The following is a 20,340-nucleotide window of genomic DNA, read 5'->3' on the forward strand; positions in this document are numbered from 1 at the left end:
GAGAAATTTATTACCTATTACTAACAAGAAAAGTGAGAAACAAAGAAAAAATAAAACCACCTTGCCCCATCCACCCTCTGCCACCTCCTCCCCCTGAGCGATGCAGGGGAACGGGAATGTGGGCTACAGTCACTCCCCGACGCTTTGTCTCCGTCGCTCCTTCACGGTCCCTCTCTGCCCCTGCTCCACGCGGGGTCCCTCCCACAGGATGCCCTCCTTCCTGAACTGAGCCTGCGGGGGCTGCCCACAGGCAGCAGCTCTTCAGGAACTGCTCCCACACGGCTCCGTACCACGGGGTCCATCCATGCCCCAGGAGCAAACTGCTCCAGCACGGGTCCCCCACAGGTGTGCGGCAGCTCCCCCCAGACCCCTGCTCCTGCGTGGGCTTCTCTCCACGGGCTGCAGCTCCGGCCCGGGGCCTGCTCCTGCGGGGGCTCTCCATGGGCCGCAGCCTCCTCCAGGCCGCATCCACCTGCTCCACCAGGGGCTCCTCCACGGGCTGCAGCGTGGAGATCTGCTCCATGTGGGACCCATGGGCTGCAGGGGGACAGCCTGCTCCACCAGGGGCCTCTCCACAGACCACAAGGGAACTGCTGCTGCCTGCCTGGAGCACCTCCTGCCCTCCTGCTGCACTCACCTTGGGGGCTTCAGGGCTGGTGCTCACTCCTCTCTTTCAACTGCTGATGAGTAGCTAGTTTTTTTTCCCCTTTCTTAAATCTGCTGTCCCAGAGGCTCAAACAACATCACTTATTGGCTCGGCTCTGGCCAGCAGCAGGTTGCTTTGGAGCTGGCTGAAACTGGCCTGTATCTAACATGGGGCAGCTGCTGGACTCTTCTTACAGAGGCCGTATCTGCAGGCCTACTGCTACCAAAACCTTGCTACATATACCTAATACATCCAGTGACATCTTTTCTCTCTGTGGCATGCATGATACTGTTTTCTGGTCAGAAGAGAAGTAACATGTTACTGCGGCTGAGTAAAAGCAAAATTTAGGGGGGCCTGAATATGATGTTACGTTGAAGTTGTCTGATTGCTGTTGGTGATAATACTGTTAGTGGCTTTTTATTGTAGTTTTTCTGAAGAAATTTTGTTGAAGTAACAGAATATCCCTCTTCAGGCAAGGACTGCCTTGCAGTAGTGTTTTGCAGTGTGCCATGTCGGCTTTCTCTTAGGTGTCTGAAAACTTCTGTAACTTTTATGTTCATTCCCTGATTCAGCCAGTAAATTTGCAGTTTCAGCAGCTCCTGCGCTTTTTTGGTTGGATAATATGTTGCATTGGTCAGCAAGAATCATTTTATTTTTTATCTGACACCACTTAAGCTTTTCTCAAAGCTTTGGGTCAGTTATGTTGATTGCTGATGAGCTCCACGGGTAGTTGTACCCTTAGGTTTTTGGTGTGGTTTAGTTTTGTTGTTTTGGTTTGTTGTTTTTTTTCTCTGTAGAGCCTCAAGCGTCTAGTTTCTGGTCACTCTTAAGTATAATGAGCAAGCACATTGATGGAGTTGAAATAATGCAGCTTTGCAGTGAGCAAAAAAACTTTCCTGATGACCGCAATAGCGGTCTTAATGAGAGGCTAATTTTCAGGAATGAAGACCTCTGTGTGTGTGTGTATGTGTGTTTCATTATCTCCAAACCTAATCCACTTTAGCAGGCCTGGATTCTGCAGGGATGATGGGTTGTGAGTAGATTGAGCTCTGGTAATATATAAAGTAATGGTAATATAAAAGCCTACATATATCAAGCACTACAAAAACTGTTTTTTAGGGATTTTTAAATATCAAAAGACTGCTCGTCATCAGACAGAATTGGTTAGTAAATAATAATGCATTTATAAATTTTACTGCGCAAATTATAACGGAAAACTACTAACTTTGTGCATTTAGAGACACTGTCTTTGATAAACTACAACATAGATTGCTAGGATAGAGAATAACTGAAAAATGGCAAACGTATTATGTTCTCACTTAAATAGGAGTGCACTTAGAATTCCCTAACACTAAGTGCTTTTTGCACACTGGAATATGTGCCTATTATATTAGAAGTGATTTATAAGGTTATAAATGAAGATACCTTTTTTTTAAATATTTTTTTAATATATTGACACACTTGTTGCATGGTCATCTAGATGACATTATTTGCTTCTCTTGGGTGACATTTTTTATTTAGTAAAATAATTGCCTCCATTTCTTAAGATACACTCTTTGTGCAATGTAAAGTGCAGTGTTAGGAGTTTACCAGGGACCAAGCCTGCTCTGATTGGGCAAATAACATAAGCAAACCTGCACTGTTTCCATTTGTTCACTTTAAACTTGCAGGTAAAGAAGGGTGTCTGACCAGATGCCGATGTGTGCTCAGTACTGACTGTTCAGTTGCTCCAGAGATTACCACAGAATAACACTCTAATACTGTTCATGTTGGCTGTTTGGGATACTGACTTCCTGAGTTCACCATGATGAATACTGCCTGTTTTAGCAGTTTTGTTGTTAATCGTCCACTAAATAAACTTGGGTAAGATAATAAAGAAAGCTTATCCTGTAATTATGGCATAAGAAAAAGCTTTGAAAGCTGAAAGACTGGCAGCAAGCTTGTTTAAAAACAAACCAAACATTTACCTAGAGAAGTGGCAAGAGTTGTCTTGGTGTGCCTTTTTGTAAAATATTAAGGAAAACTGTTTTTCTGTCTTGAAGCTAAAGGATAATCAACAAAACGAAGGCTGTTGGCTGGAATAAAATGTACTTTTGCCAAGCCATGTACTTGGAAGCCCTGGTGATAGGTGAGATCTTCAGTGATCTGTTCTTTGGTGAGATTGTCCATCCATTAAGTGAGACATATATAAGGACAAATGGTGTGATGAGAGTTGATGATCTGCAGTGGTTCAGAATGTGTAGAATTTGAAAGTTGTCTTTTGTATATTTCTGGCTGAAGAAGTAAGTAGTAAGTGAGCACTGCAAGGCTTCTCTTGTTATCTGGCCATGTCCTTCAGTCATAAGGTAGACAGTAAAACTCGTAAGGAAATAGATGTAATTGGCTCAGTTTAATACAGTCGTCTGTGAAAGAAAAGACTCTAAAACTGGTCTATAAACTAAGTTAACCAATTCAATCATAGCTACGTTCTCCAGTCTAAACTTGTCTTTCTGAAATAAAGCTTGCTCTTTAAGCTGATTTCTAGCATTAGAAACTAACTGTTTAACGCTGTACTGTAGTCATTTTTATGCTTTTTTTTTTTTCCTGTTTTGAGGAGAAGTGGTATATATCTTCCAGTATCCTAGCACATAAATACTTAAGATGAAAGCATAAAATCTTTGGCAGACAGTGATTTAAACAGTGCTTAAAACTTAAATCTTTCTACTTTGGAAAAAAATATACAAAATGGAGCCGGTAAGAGGCTCGAGTTGCGTGTCCCCCTGTACCATTAGACCTCAGATACAGTTATGAACGGTGTGTTTTAATTGTTTACTTAAAACAATCAATCAATCTCTCACTTAGAGACAATCTTGTGAAAGCATTCAGAGCTCTAGAAGACAGCACTTAGCAGAAGGTACATGCCTTTAAGTCCATACGAGGTGGCAGCAGCAAGGGGGGGATTGACTCTTGTCCTGAAGGTCTCTGTTAGACACACAGATCAAGCTTCCATCTGTTTTATTTCCTGGCAGTAATTCCTTCCTGTTTGTGCACTGCCCCTTCTGGTATGGTGGCATGTTTGTTTTTTTTTTTAATGTGTCTATGCAAGGACCTCATTTGGATGAAAAATAACTAAGAAGATAAATAAATTAAAAATGTTTAAATCAGCCAGGTCAGTTCTTGCTCTGCAGAACGTGTAACTGAACAAATCATAACCGGAGTGATTTAAGGAATGGTACAGGGGCAAGTTGTTTATAAAACAGTTCCTCTAAAACCTGCAGTGTCCAGCAGTCATCTTCGTCTGCTTTCATGCTCTCTCCATGCCCATACAAAATACTCACTTCCCTCTCCTTTCTCAGTCATTTGGGTTTTTTATGCTTTTGTGGGGGTGGACCTTTAACTAAAATTTTCTACCTATTTTAAAAACTATGGTGGTGCTGCTGCAGGTTTGAGACGGTTAGAAGTATAATTCTTGAAATTGAGTGTATGTTCAAAGTGAATTACTTTCGTTTGAGGAAGCAAGCAACCATTTAGCAAAAACACATCACTAGAACCTCAGAGCTTCTAGTTCACTTCTTGTTTAATGTAAATATTGGGACTGGCTGTAGGCAGCTGTAGCAAGCCAAAAAGAAAACCTGGTCTCATTCCTAAAAGAAAGATCTCAGACCAGAAGGATTTTACAGTTTGCTGGTGATACAAGTATTGAGAGCAGAGAGGTGGGATATGAGTAAGGTAAGGAATTACTGTTGTCTTCTCTGTTTTTGCGTTGATTTGGGGGAGATGAGGGAGGGGAGATGGGGGAAGGTGTTGGAGAGCTGTTCTAGAAGAGCTGAAGATCTGTGAAACACTTCAAGAAAGGGTAGTTAAAATAAAACGAGTAATATACTAGTTATTCAAAGTTATTTCAGCTGTTCAAAGAGCTTTATCACCTCAGAATCATTTTATTTCAAAACTGTAGGATTAACTAAATGTGACAACTTTATTGGGATGGAGTGATGTATCATGGTAGATCTTCTGAGATTTTTAATGGAAATGATTTCATCTGTATCTTAAACTCTGTTGTGGTTTGTATTACATAAAATTTCAGTTCTGCAGTTCTTTGCCCTTGATTCTTTCTGTTTTGAGAGAGGTCAGTGGGCCAGAAATGCACAGTGCAAACACATCCTTCTACTTAATTATTTAGCATTGTAATCAAATACTGTGTGTATACTTAATTCAAGATTTGTCATGTTCTAAGAATGAAAAATGCTATGGATAATCTGGAAGTCTTTTTAAGTACAAGACGAAATTAGTTGAAATAATGACTTGTTTCTCCCATATATATATATATATATATTTAAATATTTATAATATATATATATATTTAAATATCAAAGTTTTTTTTGGAGAAGCTTCTGTTGTCACTGAGGTAGGAAAATGTAACTCACTTCAGAGGAGGTCTTTAAGTCATCTTTATTGGTGATAGATGTCCATTTCATTGACAATTAGTTCTTTGTATTGCTTTACTACTTGGTGATTTTAAAATAACTAACATTGTGATTACTGTAAATTGGGAGCTCAGTTTACAGGACTGTAAGTCAGTGTTTTATGTAGAGAATTAAGAGTCAAGCAGTAGGATTTAAAAATCCTTGCCAGGACCTTGTGCCAGGTTAGCGTGTTTCATGTTGGAGACCTGTTCTGGTGGGGAAACAAGCAAGAAGTCCCCTCTGTTCTCCCTCGAAGTACATGACTTCGTCTGTTCAGCAGTCTGATCTGGCTTCGTGTGGGATTAGGTGATCGTGGTTGCCAGAGCAAAGACTTGGGGAGTGGTGAGGGGTCTGTGACCACCCCTTTTGGTCACAGCTGCTGGTCCATTGATTGTAACATCAGCTGTACCTGAATGGTCAGGACGTGTAAGAAATCCCTACAGAGTGTTAAATCAGCTTTATGTATCTCTTGATTCCCCCATTTTCTCATAATCCTTCAGTATTTATAGTTTCTATGATCTCTCCTAATTTTTTGACCAGCAATTTTGTTGGTGTTCCATTATCATATCTTTTAAGGGTGGTATCTATGCTAGAATTGCTTTTAATTAATCACCAAAATCTGTTGTAAGGCTCTTAATTGGGATAACTTCTGCTTCAAGTATCGATCTTCCACTTCTCAGGAGGTTGTGAAATGGGACGATTGTTACTTTTATTTGAATACAGTTTTCACTGGTAAGAGAAATGGCATTAAACATGTACTTGCTGGCATTTGTAGTGCTCATTATACAGCTGTGTCAGACTTGACTTAATCATGCAGTTTGCTGAAGGCTGTGGGAGTGACGGCTGAGGATACAGATACATCAGTATATTCAGATTGTGCCATATAAAAAATAACAAAGTACTGCATTAAGTTCTGACATACTGTTTATTTCAACTATCTTGTGTTCTACAGATCTGTACTTAAACTAGAGCTTATTTTGAAAAACTATTCTTGTAACATGCATACTGGTAGAGTAGTAGGTGAACATTACAGATCTGAACCATTCAACGAGAAGGGAAACTTGTTCTTTTGTGGAGTTAGTAGGGCATAGGATCTAGACCAGTAGCTGCAGGGTGGTGTAAGTGATAAGAGGATTTAAGTGTTTCCTTGGTCTCTAAGCACTGAGGAGAGATGGTCTACTGAATAGCGTAGGGTGTGAAGTCATCAAATGCACAGAGGCTGAAGTGTGCTTGCTGATCAGAGCAGCAGGGATAACAAGGCAGCCCTCCACAGGCCTAGTTTCCAGCGGAAGGGAGACTTAAGCGATCCAAGTCCCTTTGGTTTACTTGAGGGAAATGTAAATGACATCTTGATTATATGTTCTAGGTAATTGCGCATTATGGGTATTCAGACGTGAACAGATGTGGAATTGGGAAGCTCCTTAGAGTGACCAAAAGGGCATAACGTTCAGTGGCTGGAGATCTTCATTAAAGAAATGAAACAGGATGTTTTGTAGTGTAGAATGTAATAGCAAATAGCTTTCTAGTGAGTTGGCGAGTATCTAAAATGAGATTTTTTTGTTTTTTTAATGATCTCAGAGTCTCAGAGAAAGTTAACGGATTTTGGGTATGGTGGAGATGAAATGAATTACCATGCTGGATTTTTTTTTTTTCACCTGGCCTTTGAGGAAAATTTCAGGGGAGGATCTACTAAAGGCAACGCATTGATCATTGTGGGGAGGAGTCCTGACGTCAACCTGCCTAAATGCACTGCACCTCTGTGTTAAGATGACTGTCTCACCATGCTTCAACTGCTTATCAGCTTTCTAGTCCCTGATACACTTTAGTTTTTAGCTTGTGTTTAGTTTTAACTGAAACATTTGACCATAGCTGAGAGTTAATTGCAGTTGAGTGGCTGGATAAGTTGGGAACTAAGAGAATCCATCTCTTTTTAAAGGTTGTGTTCACATGCTCAGATTCAAGCTTGACTTCCTACAGGAATTCCTTTTTTTTCTTATTGGCATTTCCACTAGCAGATGGAAACTTCTTTTTGCATCCTACTGCAGTTTAGAGTATGAATTATCTGGGATTATGTAGGCATCATTTACTTATGCAATTCATTTGTATTGCAAGGGTAACATTGGCCTATCTTGTCTTTGTTTTTCCTGTGAACCATGTGGTATAAAATGTATAGGGGAGTCGAGATAGACGATCTGACTTCTTGCTGGTTTAAAATCTCCTCACTGTTACAATGCCAGAGTATGAACTCAGATGCATTTGGATTTAAGAAGTCAGTCTCCATTTCCCGATTTGAGGTGAAATTTGTAGTGTATAGTGTACTGAGTATACTGTAGAATAGATAGAGGCTAACAGATTGCATCCATCTTCTTACCAGCATTTTGTTTATATAGAGAAAATTTTATTAAAAGAGAAAAAGTATACCTCCTGGAAGTTGTTTTCAAATAATGAGAGCAGGTTGACTTTGTGAATAGCAGAATGTGAGTGAAATGCTGTATTTTTCTTTCTAGGTTTAAAGGCATAAAGCTTCACTAGAACTGTAACTAGAATGGACAGTTATTTTAAAGCTGCAGTCTGTGACTTGGACAAGCTACTTGATGAATTTGAACAAAATACAGGTTAGTACCTCCACTGCCTTCCTCTCCAGTGTAGCAATACTAGCGAAATGACTATTACAGTGGAACTTGAAAGTAACATATAACGAGTAAAAGCTTGCATTAATGAGTAGTTGAGATTTTGGGGTTGTGCACTATAGAAACCCATGAGTCTTACAAACTTTGCTTTTGATCTCTTTTTGTTTAAAATAGATGAATGTGACTTCTACAGAACACCTCAAAATCCATATGACTCGAAACAACATTCATTTTCTTCAGACTTGGATGGCTTACAACGTGCATATCCAACACCCAGACTGCATGAGGATGCTTGTATGGCATCAGAAGAAATCTCTCTAGTCAGCCATACTGGACCAAATGAAGGGATTCTGAATTACCCATCACAAAATGAGAAGAGTGTTGCTGGGCCTGATCTTTTGTCCACTGTGGACAGCAGTTCCTCAAAAGAAATTCAGGCTTCCACCCCAGGAAGGTGTAGTATACCTGTGTGTGATCTTGTTAATGACACAGGTAACTTGATTCATTCAGCAGGTTCCAGTGAAGATAATCAAAAGTTGCAGCCACATGACTCCCAGCCCAGTGAAGACTGTTTGATTGGCTTTGGCATACCTTGCATACCTATTCCTGTTTGTGTGTCATCAGTAAGTTGCAGCGGTGGTGTTTCAAGTACAGAACAGTGTGATGGGGACTCATTGCTACAAGATTCCGGACACCTTAAAACAGAGGAGAGTAGCCCATTGCCTTTAAAATCAGATGTTTTTGCTAAAACAATGATCTCAGAACCATGCGGTGATACACACAGAACAGAATCTTTAAAGTGCAGTGAGGTGTTTGATCAGCCAGAACAAACTGCTTGCCTTAATACTGCATGTGTCTCTGTAACATCACAGAGTTCGAATGTATACAGTCCCAAAGATGAGACAGCAGATGGGAAATTGTCTTGTGAACCAGAAGATGAAAGTGCATGCTCTGCAGTGAGCAAAGAGGTGTATGGAGGAAATGCCCTAGAAGATGAAGACTCAAAAGATCAGAGTAAAGATGAATCCATGCCTTCGGATCTGCCAAAGAGGCCTCAGTTGCACAAAAGCCATGCAACATTACCTGGAAGTTGTGTTTTACCAGGCTCCATATGTCAAACAGGGACTAAAGTAGCCTTAGAAGAGAAAGTTACAGAGGAGAATGTAAATAGTGAAGAACTTGCTGGCAGTGAAATACTAAGCAGTGTTTCACCTTCATGTGTATCAGTCAAGGATGTCCAGACATCGCTGTCTGTATCTGAACGTGGTTCATCAGTTGTAACAGAAGAAGTTAATCCTCTACCTCAGAATGAAATGGTGGAGGTTATTAGTGACAGTTTAACTATTCATGCTGGGAAGTCTAAAACTGATGTCTCTACGTGTGAATCCTGGAAAGAGACTGACTTGCATGAACAGGAAGAATATTTACCTAAAATCAACCAAAGTGTTGTGGAAAAGAGTGCCGGTGGAGAGAGATGTGATACTGAGAATGCGATTGATGACAGTGATTCTGAGCAAATCAAAGATATTGCTTCTGCTTTTCAGGAATATGAAGCTGAGCCATATGGTGTTGGTATAGACTCCTATTACAATGAAAGTATTGGCCAAGTTGTGGCTGACTTCTCTGTTGAGGAGGGCATTATCAAAAGTGATACTCTAATAAGTGATGCCGAGCTTGATGAATTCTTGTATGGACAAAGTCATCAGTCTAATTTGACTTTAGACAATGACAGTAACTTAATGGAAGCTGATGCAGAACAAATGCATTTAACAAACGTGAACCTAGATTTTACAGAGGTTGCTGAAGAACATACACAGACAAAACTGGAAGATATAACTAGCATTAATAGGAATCTCGAAGTATCTCTTACTGCCAATAAATTGGAATCTCCAACAGAAGGGATTCATATTCAGGATGTGACTGAGAATGGTAGCGAGGCACTAGTTTCGAAGTTTCACACTGAAGGTGCAAGACCAAAGCAGTTGTTTGGCCTTCCGCAAGGAGCTGCTGGTCAAAGACAACTGAATGAAACAGAAGTACCTGAGAGAGAAAACCAGGAAGTGAATTCTGTTACCCCAGAAGTTCCCCTCTCAAGCACCAGCATTAAATTTGATAAAAATTCTGAACCTGCTGTGGAAAGTAGCACTGAAACAGGAGGAAGTCAAACATCTGAAAGTGCAGAACCAGTTAAAACACCTGCAGCTCTTTCACAGAAACAACCGTTGTGGGTCCCTGATTCAGAGGCACCCAACTGCATGAACTGTCAAGTGAAGTTCACCTTTACAAAAAGACGACACCACTGTCGTGCATGTGGAAAAGTAAGTTATTGATGAGGGGGTCCTTTGGCATTGTAAGTAAATTTACTTTGATTTAGGGATAACCAGAATATGAAAGGTGAAGAATGTGGACAGAATTCTTCTGGGCTCTAAGTGTTTTTCTTTATTTGACTGTTTTAATTTTTATTCAGAGATACAGATTGTTGGCAAGTACTGATATTAAGTCTTTTTAAGTCTATTGAAAGACTTTTTAATAATGGGGTTGTAAGTGAAAAGTTACTATTTTATCTTCCATTACTGGCTAGACTGTTCTTCTTAAGGAAGATGGGACAATGTGCACTGTATAGTGATAACTACAATGAATCTTTTTTTTTGCCCAGTTCTTAAGTATTTAAGCTTTAAAAATGGAGGTGCTGATGATGGTCATCGGAATTCAAGTAAGTGAATCCATGGCTCACAATATCCATGGCTCAGGAAGGATCGTGTCTTTGAGGAGCTGTGCCAGCAGTAGCCATGCAAAGGATTTATAGTCTAAGTCTGTCCTCTGTGCTTAAATGTATGTGTAAATTTCCAAGGGAGTTGTCAGGGAGGGCAGGGGAGCAGGGAGAAGTGTGCTACGTCTGCTGAGAGAACGATACTCTGCAGGGAGTAAATAACGTCAAAACTTGTTTTTAATCAAAAATAAATTTCCTTGTGAGCTAATGTGGCTTATGTACTTGTGCATAAATTGAAATATTAATAGTACTAATGAACTGGTTTTTCAGTGTTCCTCTGCAGGCTTTATGGGTGAGGAAGTATTGCAAAGGCTAGTATTTATTAACTTCTTACATCCTCAGTTTTAAAAGACACTCAGAGAGGCTTGCTATTTTTTTTATTTTTTGCCCAGAATGCCGCTTCTGGTGCTGTGTATTCAAACCATAGTCCCCATTTACTTGCAGTAAATGTACAGCAAAGGGTAGGTGAGCAGTTTGATGCCAAGAAAATGAAGATTTCATCATGACAAGCTAAAAGTCATTGAACTTAAGTAGTTGGCAGTATACCCTGCTGAAGTTATGCAACATTTTAAAATACAGTTCTTCAGAGTAGGCTTCATTTCAGTCATTTGGCTGTTTACGCTTGCCATGAGATTTCTTGCACGTCCTCTGGAGAAGGAGGACCCTTCAGTACATGCTGTTGTTCACAGCTAACAGCTGCTAGTGTTGCTAATCCTGTGCGTTAACGGAGGATGTCTTGGCATAAGAACAGCATAATTAAAGGGAGCTTCACAATGTATGTGCATTGGGAGAATGGGTGAAGTCTCATAACTGTTACAGATAATGGTGTGCTATGCAGCTCTGTCATAGCTTTTCTGAGCATGCAATAGCTTACGGTTTTGTCGCTTGTCTTTAAAGACAAAGTTTACCTTTCTCATGGGTCCATTGTGGGTTGCTGTGTTTTCTTCCACTTGGACTTAAGAAGAAGCTGGTAGAAGTGCATAGTTGTCCTCTCTGACCTCTCCCAGAAGAGAATTGTATATTTTTCATATGGTCCTACAGCTTTATTAATGAAAAAGGCAGAACTTGGTAATTCTGGCTTCTGTGCTGGAGGGGAGCTTGAGGCAGTTATCCCAGCCGTCTTCTGGTGGCATACGTGAGGCCAAACAACTTCTCACCTTTATTTAGTTGTTTGCTTATTGCTGTGGTACGTTTTTTCTTCCTAGTGCAGCCAGAATCAATTTCTTTGCTCAGCAGCTTCATTTTCACCACTTTTGCCCTGCCGAACTACCTGTCCCTTAGTTCTCCACCTCTTGTCTCCTGTGCAGGAGGATTAAGTCGATTCCTCTGTTGATGGTGCCAGTGGCACCAAGTGTAAGAGGAGAATGGCAGTCGCAAAGGTTGCACTGCTCAGCATGTGAAGCCTTAAGGTTGATTGCAGCTGATTAGCAATTAATCCTTTCCAGTTACATTCTTAACTTCTTTACTGAGCATGTGTTTTCAGTTGAGATAAATTACCTGTGACATTAATGCAGAAGCAACTGGAATGGTTTCTTTTTTGGGGTTATCTTGCACTGATCAGGTGTAACTGTGTTTACAGTGGCTTTTCCTCCTTGAAGAGTTAACTTATAATAACCATTTTTTTCCTCTGTCACTGCTGTTTGTTTTTTTCCCCTTAATCCACTTTGCTTTCCTGGAGATAATTAGGAATAGCAGGAGACTTAGTGTTGCCTCCACTTAACTGTGATAAGGCATAGAAGGCTTCTGTCAGACCAAGGTTTGAAAAACTATTTTTTGTAAAGGCTAATATGAAATCTAGAGTCTGTATATAGCTAAAAATAGTAAGACTTCTTGAAAACTTGCAAGCTCCAATAGGCAGAACATCAGGTAAAAGCAGGAAAAGCACCAGGTATTTGTGGGAACTTGCAGAAAAATTAGAAATGTAATTGTTGAATGGATTGTACAATCTCATGGCATGGTCCAGACTAAAAAGTTACCACCCCTCCCAGCCCCAAATCTATGCTTAAAAATAGACAGGATAGATATACATATATATATATACACACACACACACATATATATCCATATCCTGTTGAAGTGCGAGAGTGTAAGCTGTTCTTTCAAAGCATGAGCTTTAAGTGCTTTGCTGAAGGGAGCTAGCAACAAGAAGGCATCTAACATAATTCTATCTGGCAGAGTAGTGGAGACTCCTTAGCTAACGTAATTCCAGAGCCAGCATTATTAGTAAGTTGTTTGGGAAGCACTGAGCCTTGGTTCGGGTAGTTGTCTGAGAGGTAGAAGAGGTAGCTTGGATTCTCCTAGATTCGTTGTAGTGCGGGTATCAGTGCTGCAAGAAGAATGGTCTGGGAATGGATCTTTGCTGACATGGTTTCAAACAATACCTGAGTCCTTTTTTTCTGAAGATTTGGAGATAGCATCATGGATAGCTTCCATGGGAGATGGCTTGCATGACCTAGGCTTGAATATGTATTTCTTGGAAGAGCTTTCTAATCACTATGCAATTATATGCCAGATGCTTCAGGGTATGGTCCTAAAAATAAAATAAAATAAAATTTTTAGTCAATCTGGGGGTACCTGGCTATATGTAATTTGATCTATCCACAGGAACAAGCTTTATGTGCTGCTCTTTTTCATACCTGGATCAGAAAGTATACTGGGATGACACTTTCTATGTCTGAATCTTTCTGTTCCTCTGTTCTAGCTGTATCCCTGAAATACGCTACTAATACAGTCTGTTCTCTCCTTATTTCCCATTTGAGACTAAACTGTTCCATAATACTAAGGAAGACAAGTGTTCTGTAGGCTATTGGGGATATAATAAAATGTTTCAGAAAACATCATAGATACCTGGAAGTTCTTATACAAGACCAAGAGTTGCTTGGAATATTATTGTACCTTAATTTTTTATTTATTAAGTAATTCTTTCATTTATTTTTAAGGATTACTGCACTTTCAGCAGCTTTCCATGGAGAAAGCAGTTGATGGAAATGTGCAAAGCAGCATTTCAGACTCTTTGCAGAGTTCCAGCAGATGCTGGACCTGAAATCGTGATGCTAAACTTGAGCTTTGGGAGGGGGTGGAGCTTTGATCCAACTCCTTAGCATGACTTGGCCATCTTCCCTGTTAGAAGGTTCTGCAGAACATGAGGATCCCCTGAGAAAGTGACGGGTGTACGTTTTGTTTAAAGTAGAATGATGATGTGCAATATCCAAGGTGTTACCCTGGTTAATGTTGCAGAGCAGTTCTATGGCACAGCATTCATTGATGAGTATTTCAGAAGAGCAATGGGATGTAGCCTTTTTCAGTTTCCACTATGGACAGACTGTGATGCAGTTTTTGGAAGTAGAGTAGGAACTCCTGATCAAAAGCAGACTTTGCAGCCTGAACCAAACTGTGGAGCTTTGAGCTTCCTAATGAAAACCTGTCTATTCTAGTACTTTCCCTTCTCTAAACACAGAAACATGTTATGACATGCATGTGCTAAAATGCTTTATGCATGCTTTGTGTTATTCCATCTGTTTGAGTAAAACAAGTAATAATAGGAACTGAGCTCAGGAAATAGTGGGGCTTTGCTCATAATGCTTAATTTAGTCTTTCTTGTTCAGGTTTTTTGTGGTGCTTGTTGCAAACGAAAGTGCAAACTACAGTACATGGAGAAGGAAGCAAGAGTCTGTATTGGCTGTTACGATGATATTAATAAAGGTAAAGAGCTTTTTGTTTGTTTTTTTTTTTTTTTTAGTAATTGCAGTAATCATTAAAGGAGAATATTTACAACTAGTATCTCTTTAACTTTGTGGTTTTTGCGAAGCTTCCCTGCTTCAGTTGGGGTCATCTGTGGCAGGAGTCCAGGAAAAGAGATTTCTGCCCCACCTTCCCCCGATCACCACAGGAGCTTTATAGTTGTTGAAAGGCCATACCCCTGCTAGTTGTCACATAAAATGGGCAAATAACATGTAGCTTTTTGTCCCGATCTTCTTAGAAGGCACCTGAACAGTATTACTGTAATTGTATCATAGGTTAACTTTTTCTTAACTGAAAGTGAAGCGTGGATGCTTTATGGAAATAGCCGGACGAAACTGAGATCCTTATTAATAATATTTAAATAACAAGTTGAAAGCATACCAGACTTTTTTTTTTAAATGTACCACCTGAATGGAATTTGGCTTCATAAATGTGATACATCTGCACTGAGGTACAGGGATTATATGGTTCATTGTAGTCACTGCAGCAATAACAAGCTGTTTGAGAACGTCTCTTTATATGTTGGGAGTGAATTAGGCAAATGGGGAGGTTGAAAATCAAGCAGTTCAGATTTTCTTCTGTACAATAGCTTGAGCATTCACTTCTCACAACTAACTAAATTGTCCACTGTTTTGGCAAAAAAAATAAATAAATCAGTATTATACCTCAAAGTAAATTTATTCAATTGTAAAATTGTAAAAACTAACCACTTCTTGTTTGGTGGTTGTTTGGTTCTTTGTTTGTTTGTTTTTAGCACAGGCATTTGAAAGGATGATGAGTCCAACTGGTCCTCTTCCTAACTCCAGTGTCTCCTCTGAGTGTTCTGCTGCACCTTTGCAGGAAGCCCAGATACCTGGTAGTGCTAACACTCCCTCATCCTCTGCATTGTCACCTATTTCAGTGCTTAAACAACCTGGCATTGAAGGTATGCTAAATATAGTATAATTTAAGTAACTCTTTTTCAAGTTCTGCTTGGAAAGAGTTGTTTACTGTATCATGAATACATACTTGGTATACTGATATTTCTTCTGAGACTCAAACAAATTCTGTGAATTGGGATTTAGAAGAAGCTTACAGCTCCTAGTTCAGACTCCATGTATGAGCTTGACCAAGTATGTCTTACGTCTCTATTTATGAAATGTGGATGTTTGTTCTTTTTCACTGTCTATGTGCTTATACAGTAACTTCTTTTTCAGTACGGATATTACTGTTATCATTTTAATATAGTTGAAGATATTTCTGGCTTGTGTTGCAACTGCCAGTTTTACACTAAACAAAGTATTCCCCCCCCACCTTTTTAAGGGAAGAGTTAGGGAGCAATGATTAGTGACTAAATAGAGTCTTTGTCCCACCATTATCTGACTTTTCATCAATGAAAATAAATTTTTAGCAACATGATACTCTAATTTTTTTAGAGTATTTCATCTTCTAGTTGTGATATGCATTTCACTCTCACCTAACTACAGAGGGATGATGGGATGACCGAGGAAGTAATCTTCCTTATGTAGGAACTGATACATGTAACTATAGCATGACATCTTCCTATGCTAGTATGAGATGTCTTTTGCATGTGCTCACCTGATGGGAGAGACTGGCTGGAGTCAAGCTGTCTACTTGTGTTTGGTTTCAGTGAACAGACTGTCTATATAACTGGGGGGAGAAGGGGCTAAATTTGTATCCCTTTCAGTTGTTAGGACAGTGAAAATAATATGAAGTCAGTGTTGTTTTCTCAACCTATCCTAGGGCTGTGCCCCAAAGAACAGAGGAGAGTTTGGTTTGCAGATGGTATTTTGCCAACTGGAGAAGTGGCAGATACAACAAAACTTTCATCTGGAGCAAAGAGGTCATCACAGGACCTAAGTCCAGTAAACCCTGACTTGCCAGAGATGCATATGGTATGAATTAAGAAGTGTGTGTAGGTGCATGAATTCTATCTTGAAATAACTTTGCTTGCTACTGATTGGGGCGTATGTGAACTTTAAAAATGATATAGCTGAATAAACTCCAAATCAAGCTTTTCCTGTACAGGCTTTGATTAACTATTCTTATGAAGGTGTCCTCAGCCATAGCTCTAAAATCTGTCATTATTAACGTGCTAATAGTTTTTTCCAGTGGTTATCTGTAGTTTGCTTGTTAAACTAAACTAAACTGCTGTACAAGAAGCTGATTAATGTCCTAGAGTACTATACCATAGGGTGCAGCAAAATCAGTATACTGCTGTTGCAGAATTAGATTTTACACAACTCTTATGTAGCAATAATTAAGGATTTATTATATTTGTATAGCACATAACCAAGTTAGATTACATGTTTTTTTAACAGCACTTGATCAGTATTTAAGTTTTAGACAATTGACACAATGATCAATGGTTCTACAGTGGAAACAGGGGCTTAAAGATTCAAGGCTGGCAACGTTCACCCAAGACTTACTGCAGGGTCCTGGGAAGTTTCTAAATCCAGTTCCACACTTCCAAGACTCCCTCTTAAAGTAAATTTCTCACCCTACTCCCCTGTCGGCGTTTGTCTGCAGACAAGCTTGTTCCTTGAGGAGTCAGCCCTGAGAGGTACTTCTTCTGGGATCCTCCCAGCTCAGGGGGACATTGAGGATGCCGCCTGCTGAGGTCCCCAGAGAGCTCCAAGAGTTCTTGCTTGGGATCACTATTTATAGGATTGTGAGGCCATTGTGTTTTAGACAGTTTTCCAGGATTCAAGTCTTTTTCACTTTTTTTTTATAGTTCAGGTCGTTACTGGCTCAGGTTGTGCAGTCCCTCTTCCCTTAGCACTTAATTGTGCCATTGTCAATAAGTCACGCCAGAGGGACCCCCGGAGCCAGTCACAAAGGAGGCCTGATCACCCCGTGTCCATATTATATAAATAGCTGGGGAGTGAGGCAGCATAAGGCTTCACTGAACTGTGTAAACAGAGGAATGGTGCTGTTAGGGCTTTTCATTGAATTAGAGATAGCAAAGGGATGAGGCACCATATTTATTAGATGAAGTGATTGATCGTAGTCAAGCTCAAATTCCTTATCACGTTGCTTGCTGAACTCTGATGTGGCTCCTCGTTTTCCCATGGTAGACTTCCCAGAGCATCAAGCTGTGCCTGGTGCTCCGCTATTAATGAGCTGTCCAGTTCAAGGAGCAATCACATTGAGACCTGCTGCAGCTCATAAGCCTGAGCAAAACTTATGTCGAGTGCAGGTGCAGAGCATACCCACTACAAGTGCTTCTAATGCAGACAAGTGCTGAACTGAGAGGAGGGTGGGATTTTAAGAGGCCACGTTTGGGGTGTGAAACTAGTCACACTTGACAGGAAGAGTCAGGAGTGACACAAGCTTGCTGTGGAAAAGTTTAGAGGGATTCCTGAGCTGGAATATTTTTAAAACAAAATACATCTCCGAAGCACAGTCTCACAGAACGGTCTCAAGTTATAACAGTGTTCAAGAGTTTTAAAAACAAATTACAAAAGCTAATACCCAGATCAGATCATTATTGAGTGTATGGAGAATTTCAACAGTTGCAGGGTGTATAATATGTAAATCAGCCTTATTTCATGAGGCAGGGATAGCAGTAAATGTGATTTCATTTGAACAAGGATTCCACTAAGTTGCAGGTGAATCTGGCTTCCGCAGAGACTTTGAGCCTGAGGAGCCGTTCAGAGTGACAGTGAAGAAGTGCTAAGGCTTTTGATGGGGATGATCGTGCCTCACACGTCTGTTAGAGGAAATGTGCAGTGGTAGAGATAATGCTGATACTGTTCATGAACATGTATGTCTAGAAAAGCTCATCAAGAGCTCTTGAAAGAAGGTAGGCATCAGTTAGAAATAAAAAGACCCCCTTCCAAATCATAATGATAAACCGAACAGCTACCGTAAGTGATAAAGGGATGAAGAACTGAGTCTAATTGTTCTGTGTCCTGGACTCAGTGCTATTTGTTGTACTTGCAGAGGATAAAAAGGGTAAAACTGTTCAAAAGTGAAGGCAAATATATTCCAGGTATTAGTGAATTGGATGTTAAATTATGTCATATGCCATGAAGTGCAGGCTTAGGAGTGTGTGATTTGGGGCTTATTAATGTTACTCTTATTACTGTCTCACTGGGTGGAAAAGGCCGGTTTATGGTCAGTGATCAATCTGAAGAAAATGCTTAAGTAATTGTTAAAAAGGGAAGTAGGTAGGTGGGAACAGAGGAACAGAAGTAGAAAATCATTATGACGATAGGGGCATCCATATTGCTCTCAGAACTTGAATATACCTAGCAGCTCTTGTTCAACCCAACTTTGTGATCAAAAGATATATCCCGTGTTCCATTTTGGGGAAAGAGGAGGGCATTTTCACTTCAAAAAGATGAGAAACGTCTAAAATTAAACGTGGCATGGACAAAGGAAACAAATAGTTGGTGGTTCCTGTGTGCAGCTTTCAAAGTTGAAACAAACCCTCCATAATGCAGCTCTAAAGCTCAGGATGTACTTTACCAGAGAGCATGTAATCCTGAACATGCTGTCACAAGATGCTATAAAGGCTGAAAGTATAAAGTGATACACAACACCAGCAAGTGAATTTGTGGGGAAGAAGTCTACTAGAGGCCATTTTAATCATAGCTCTTATATTTTTGTGTGCGTTTGTGGAGTTGGTGGGTTTAGGGGTTGGTGTCTCTCCCCCACCCCTTCTAGCACACATTCTATAAGCAGGGGATTTGATAGAAGCTGAGGGCATACCAGGAGAACTATTATTACAGGACAAGCATAGAGTTGTTAGGTTTTTTCTTGTTAAAATGTGGTCTTTCCTGTTGAAATAGGATGCAAGTCTACATGGATTTGTAGTGTGATAACTTAGCATACTTCAAAGGTGATAGATCACCTCCTGGTTTGTTTTTTGGTGACAGTCCATATCATAACGTGACTGTGCTCTTAGTTTGCCATATCCACTTCACTGAGGGAGCAGCATAGGTTTGACACCAAACTAGAAGTGAGTCAGACTGTACAATGCTAGACTCCTGTTTCTTCTCTCATGTGTTCTACTAACAGCTGCTTGTAATACTGAAGTGGTCAAAATGAGGACAGATTACAATGTTCAGTAGGCATGAGTGAGGAAACAGTAATACAGAACAGATTGCTTAAGGGATACTTATTGTTGATGTGTTAGATCTAACTATGCTAATACAACTGATTTACAACACTGGTGGGATTTTTTTTGTTACCAAGCAAACTAGTAACACATCTTCACCTAAGATAGGGACTAATGTGACTTCTAACAATGGGGGAAAAAATGCAAGAGATTTGGTGGCATTTCCTATAATTTTTGATAGATTTCTTTCCCATTGTGCTTTTTGCTTCTAGATTGCTAGTATAGAACTTAGAGTTTGTTGTGAGACTAGAGTGTAGATCTTCTTTTTCTTTTTCTCATAGGCTGCAAACCCAGAGGAAGATGACATACTAACTGATGTAAATTCAAAACCAAAAGAAGAAATAGATGTTATTACAAGAATGGAGGGACTATGTCCTTCTGTTCCTTCAGAACAGGATGTGCAGGAGGCTGTTTGCGGCCAGAGCGAGATGGCGCATATTTATAGATCCGTAACTCCAGGAAATAAAGAGACTTCTGCTACAGAAGATGAGAAAACTAGTTCCAGTTTAGTTGATCGGACTAAAAGTGATATGCCTGTTAGTCCTTCAAGTTACAGAGCACTTTGTGGTGTTGAGAACCGTGTCCGTAGAGAAATCAGCCTTGTTCCTGATGGTGACAAACTCCCACCACTTTTGCTTGCAGTGGGTGAGAAAGGAAAAGGTAAAATTCAAATAAGTTGTGTTGTATCACCAGATGCAAGATTTCTGAATGTTACTATTTATGTATGTAACCTACGTTTTAGTACTACTTTAACTCTCATCTGTGCACACTGGATTGTTTGTTAATTGAACATGAATTATTAAAATGTCAGAATGCTATGAAAATAGCACTTCATCGCTTAAATGCATTATAGTAGTGACAGTTCGAATTGTTTGTAATTGACGGTACCAGTATATGGATTGAGAAGACAGCATACACAATTTATCAGTAATCAACAAATGAGTGGCAGCCCTAGTTCACACCTTTGTTAGAAGTTACTGCTTTAT

The 20,340-nt window shown here is 39.9% G+C and overlaps 1 protein-coding gene across 2 annotated transcripts in view; it reads left to right on the forward strand.

Moving 5' to 3' along the window:
• Positions 1-20,340, forward strand: part of ZFYVE16 (zinc finger FYVE-type containing 16) — a 35,094-nt gene that overhangs the window by 1,502 nt on the left and 13,252 nt on the right. For both annotated transcript variants that reach the window (XM_035567567.2, XM_035567568.2), the window contains exons 2-7: positions 7,596-7,703; positions 7,893-10,036; positions 14,094-14,190; positions 14,984-15,154; positions 15,973-16,124; positions 19,636-20,014. In XM_035567567.2, coding sequence (XP_035423460.1) covers positions 7,634-7,703; positions 7,893-10,036; positions 14,094-14,190; positions 14,984-15,154; positions 15,973-16,124; positions 19,636-20,014 — 3,013 coding nt within the window. In that variant the 5' untranslated portion in view covers positions 7,596-7,633. The remainder of the gene's footprint in view (positions 1-7,595; positions 7,704-7,892; positions 10,037-14,093; positions 14,191-14,983; positions 15,155-15,972; positions 16,125-19,635; positions 20,015-20,340) is intronic.

The sequence above is a fragment of the Cygnus atratus genome, chromosome Z (genome assembly GCF_013377495.2).
Source record: "Cygnus atratus isolate AKBS03 ecotype Queensland, Australia chromosome Z, CAtr_DNAZoo_HiC_assembly, whole genome shotgun sequence".
Taxonomy (NCBI): domain Eukaryota; kingdom Metazoa; phylum Chordata; class Aves; order Anseriformes; family Anatidae; genus Cygnus; species Cygnus atratus.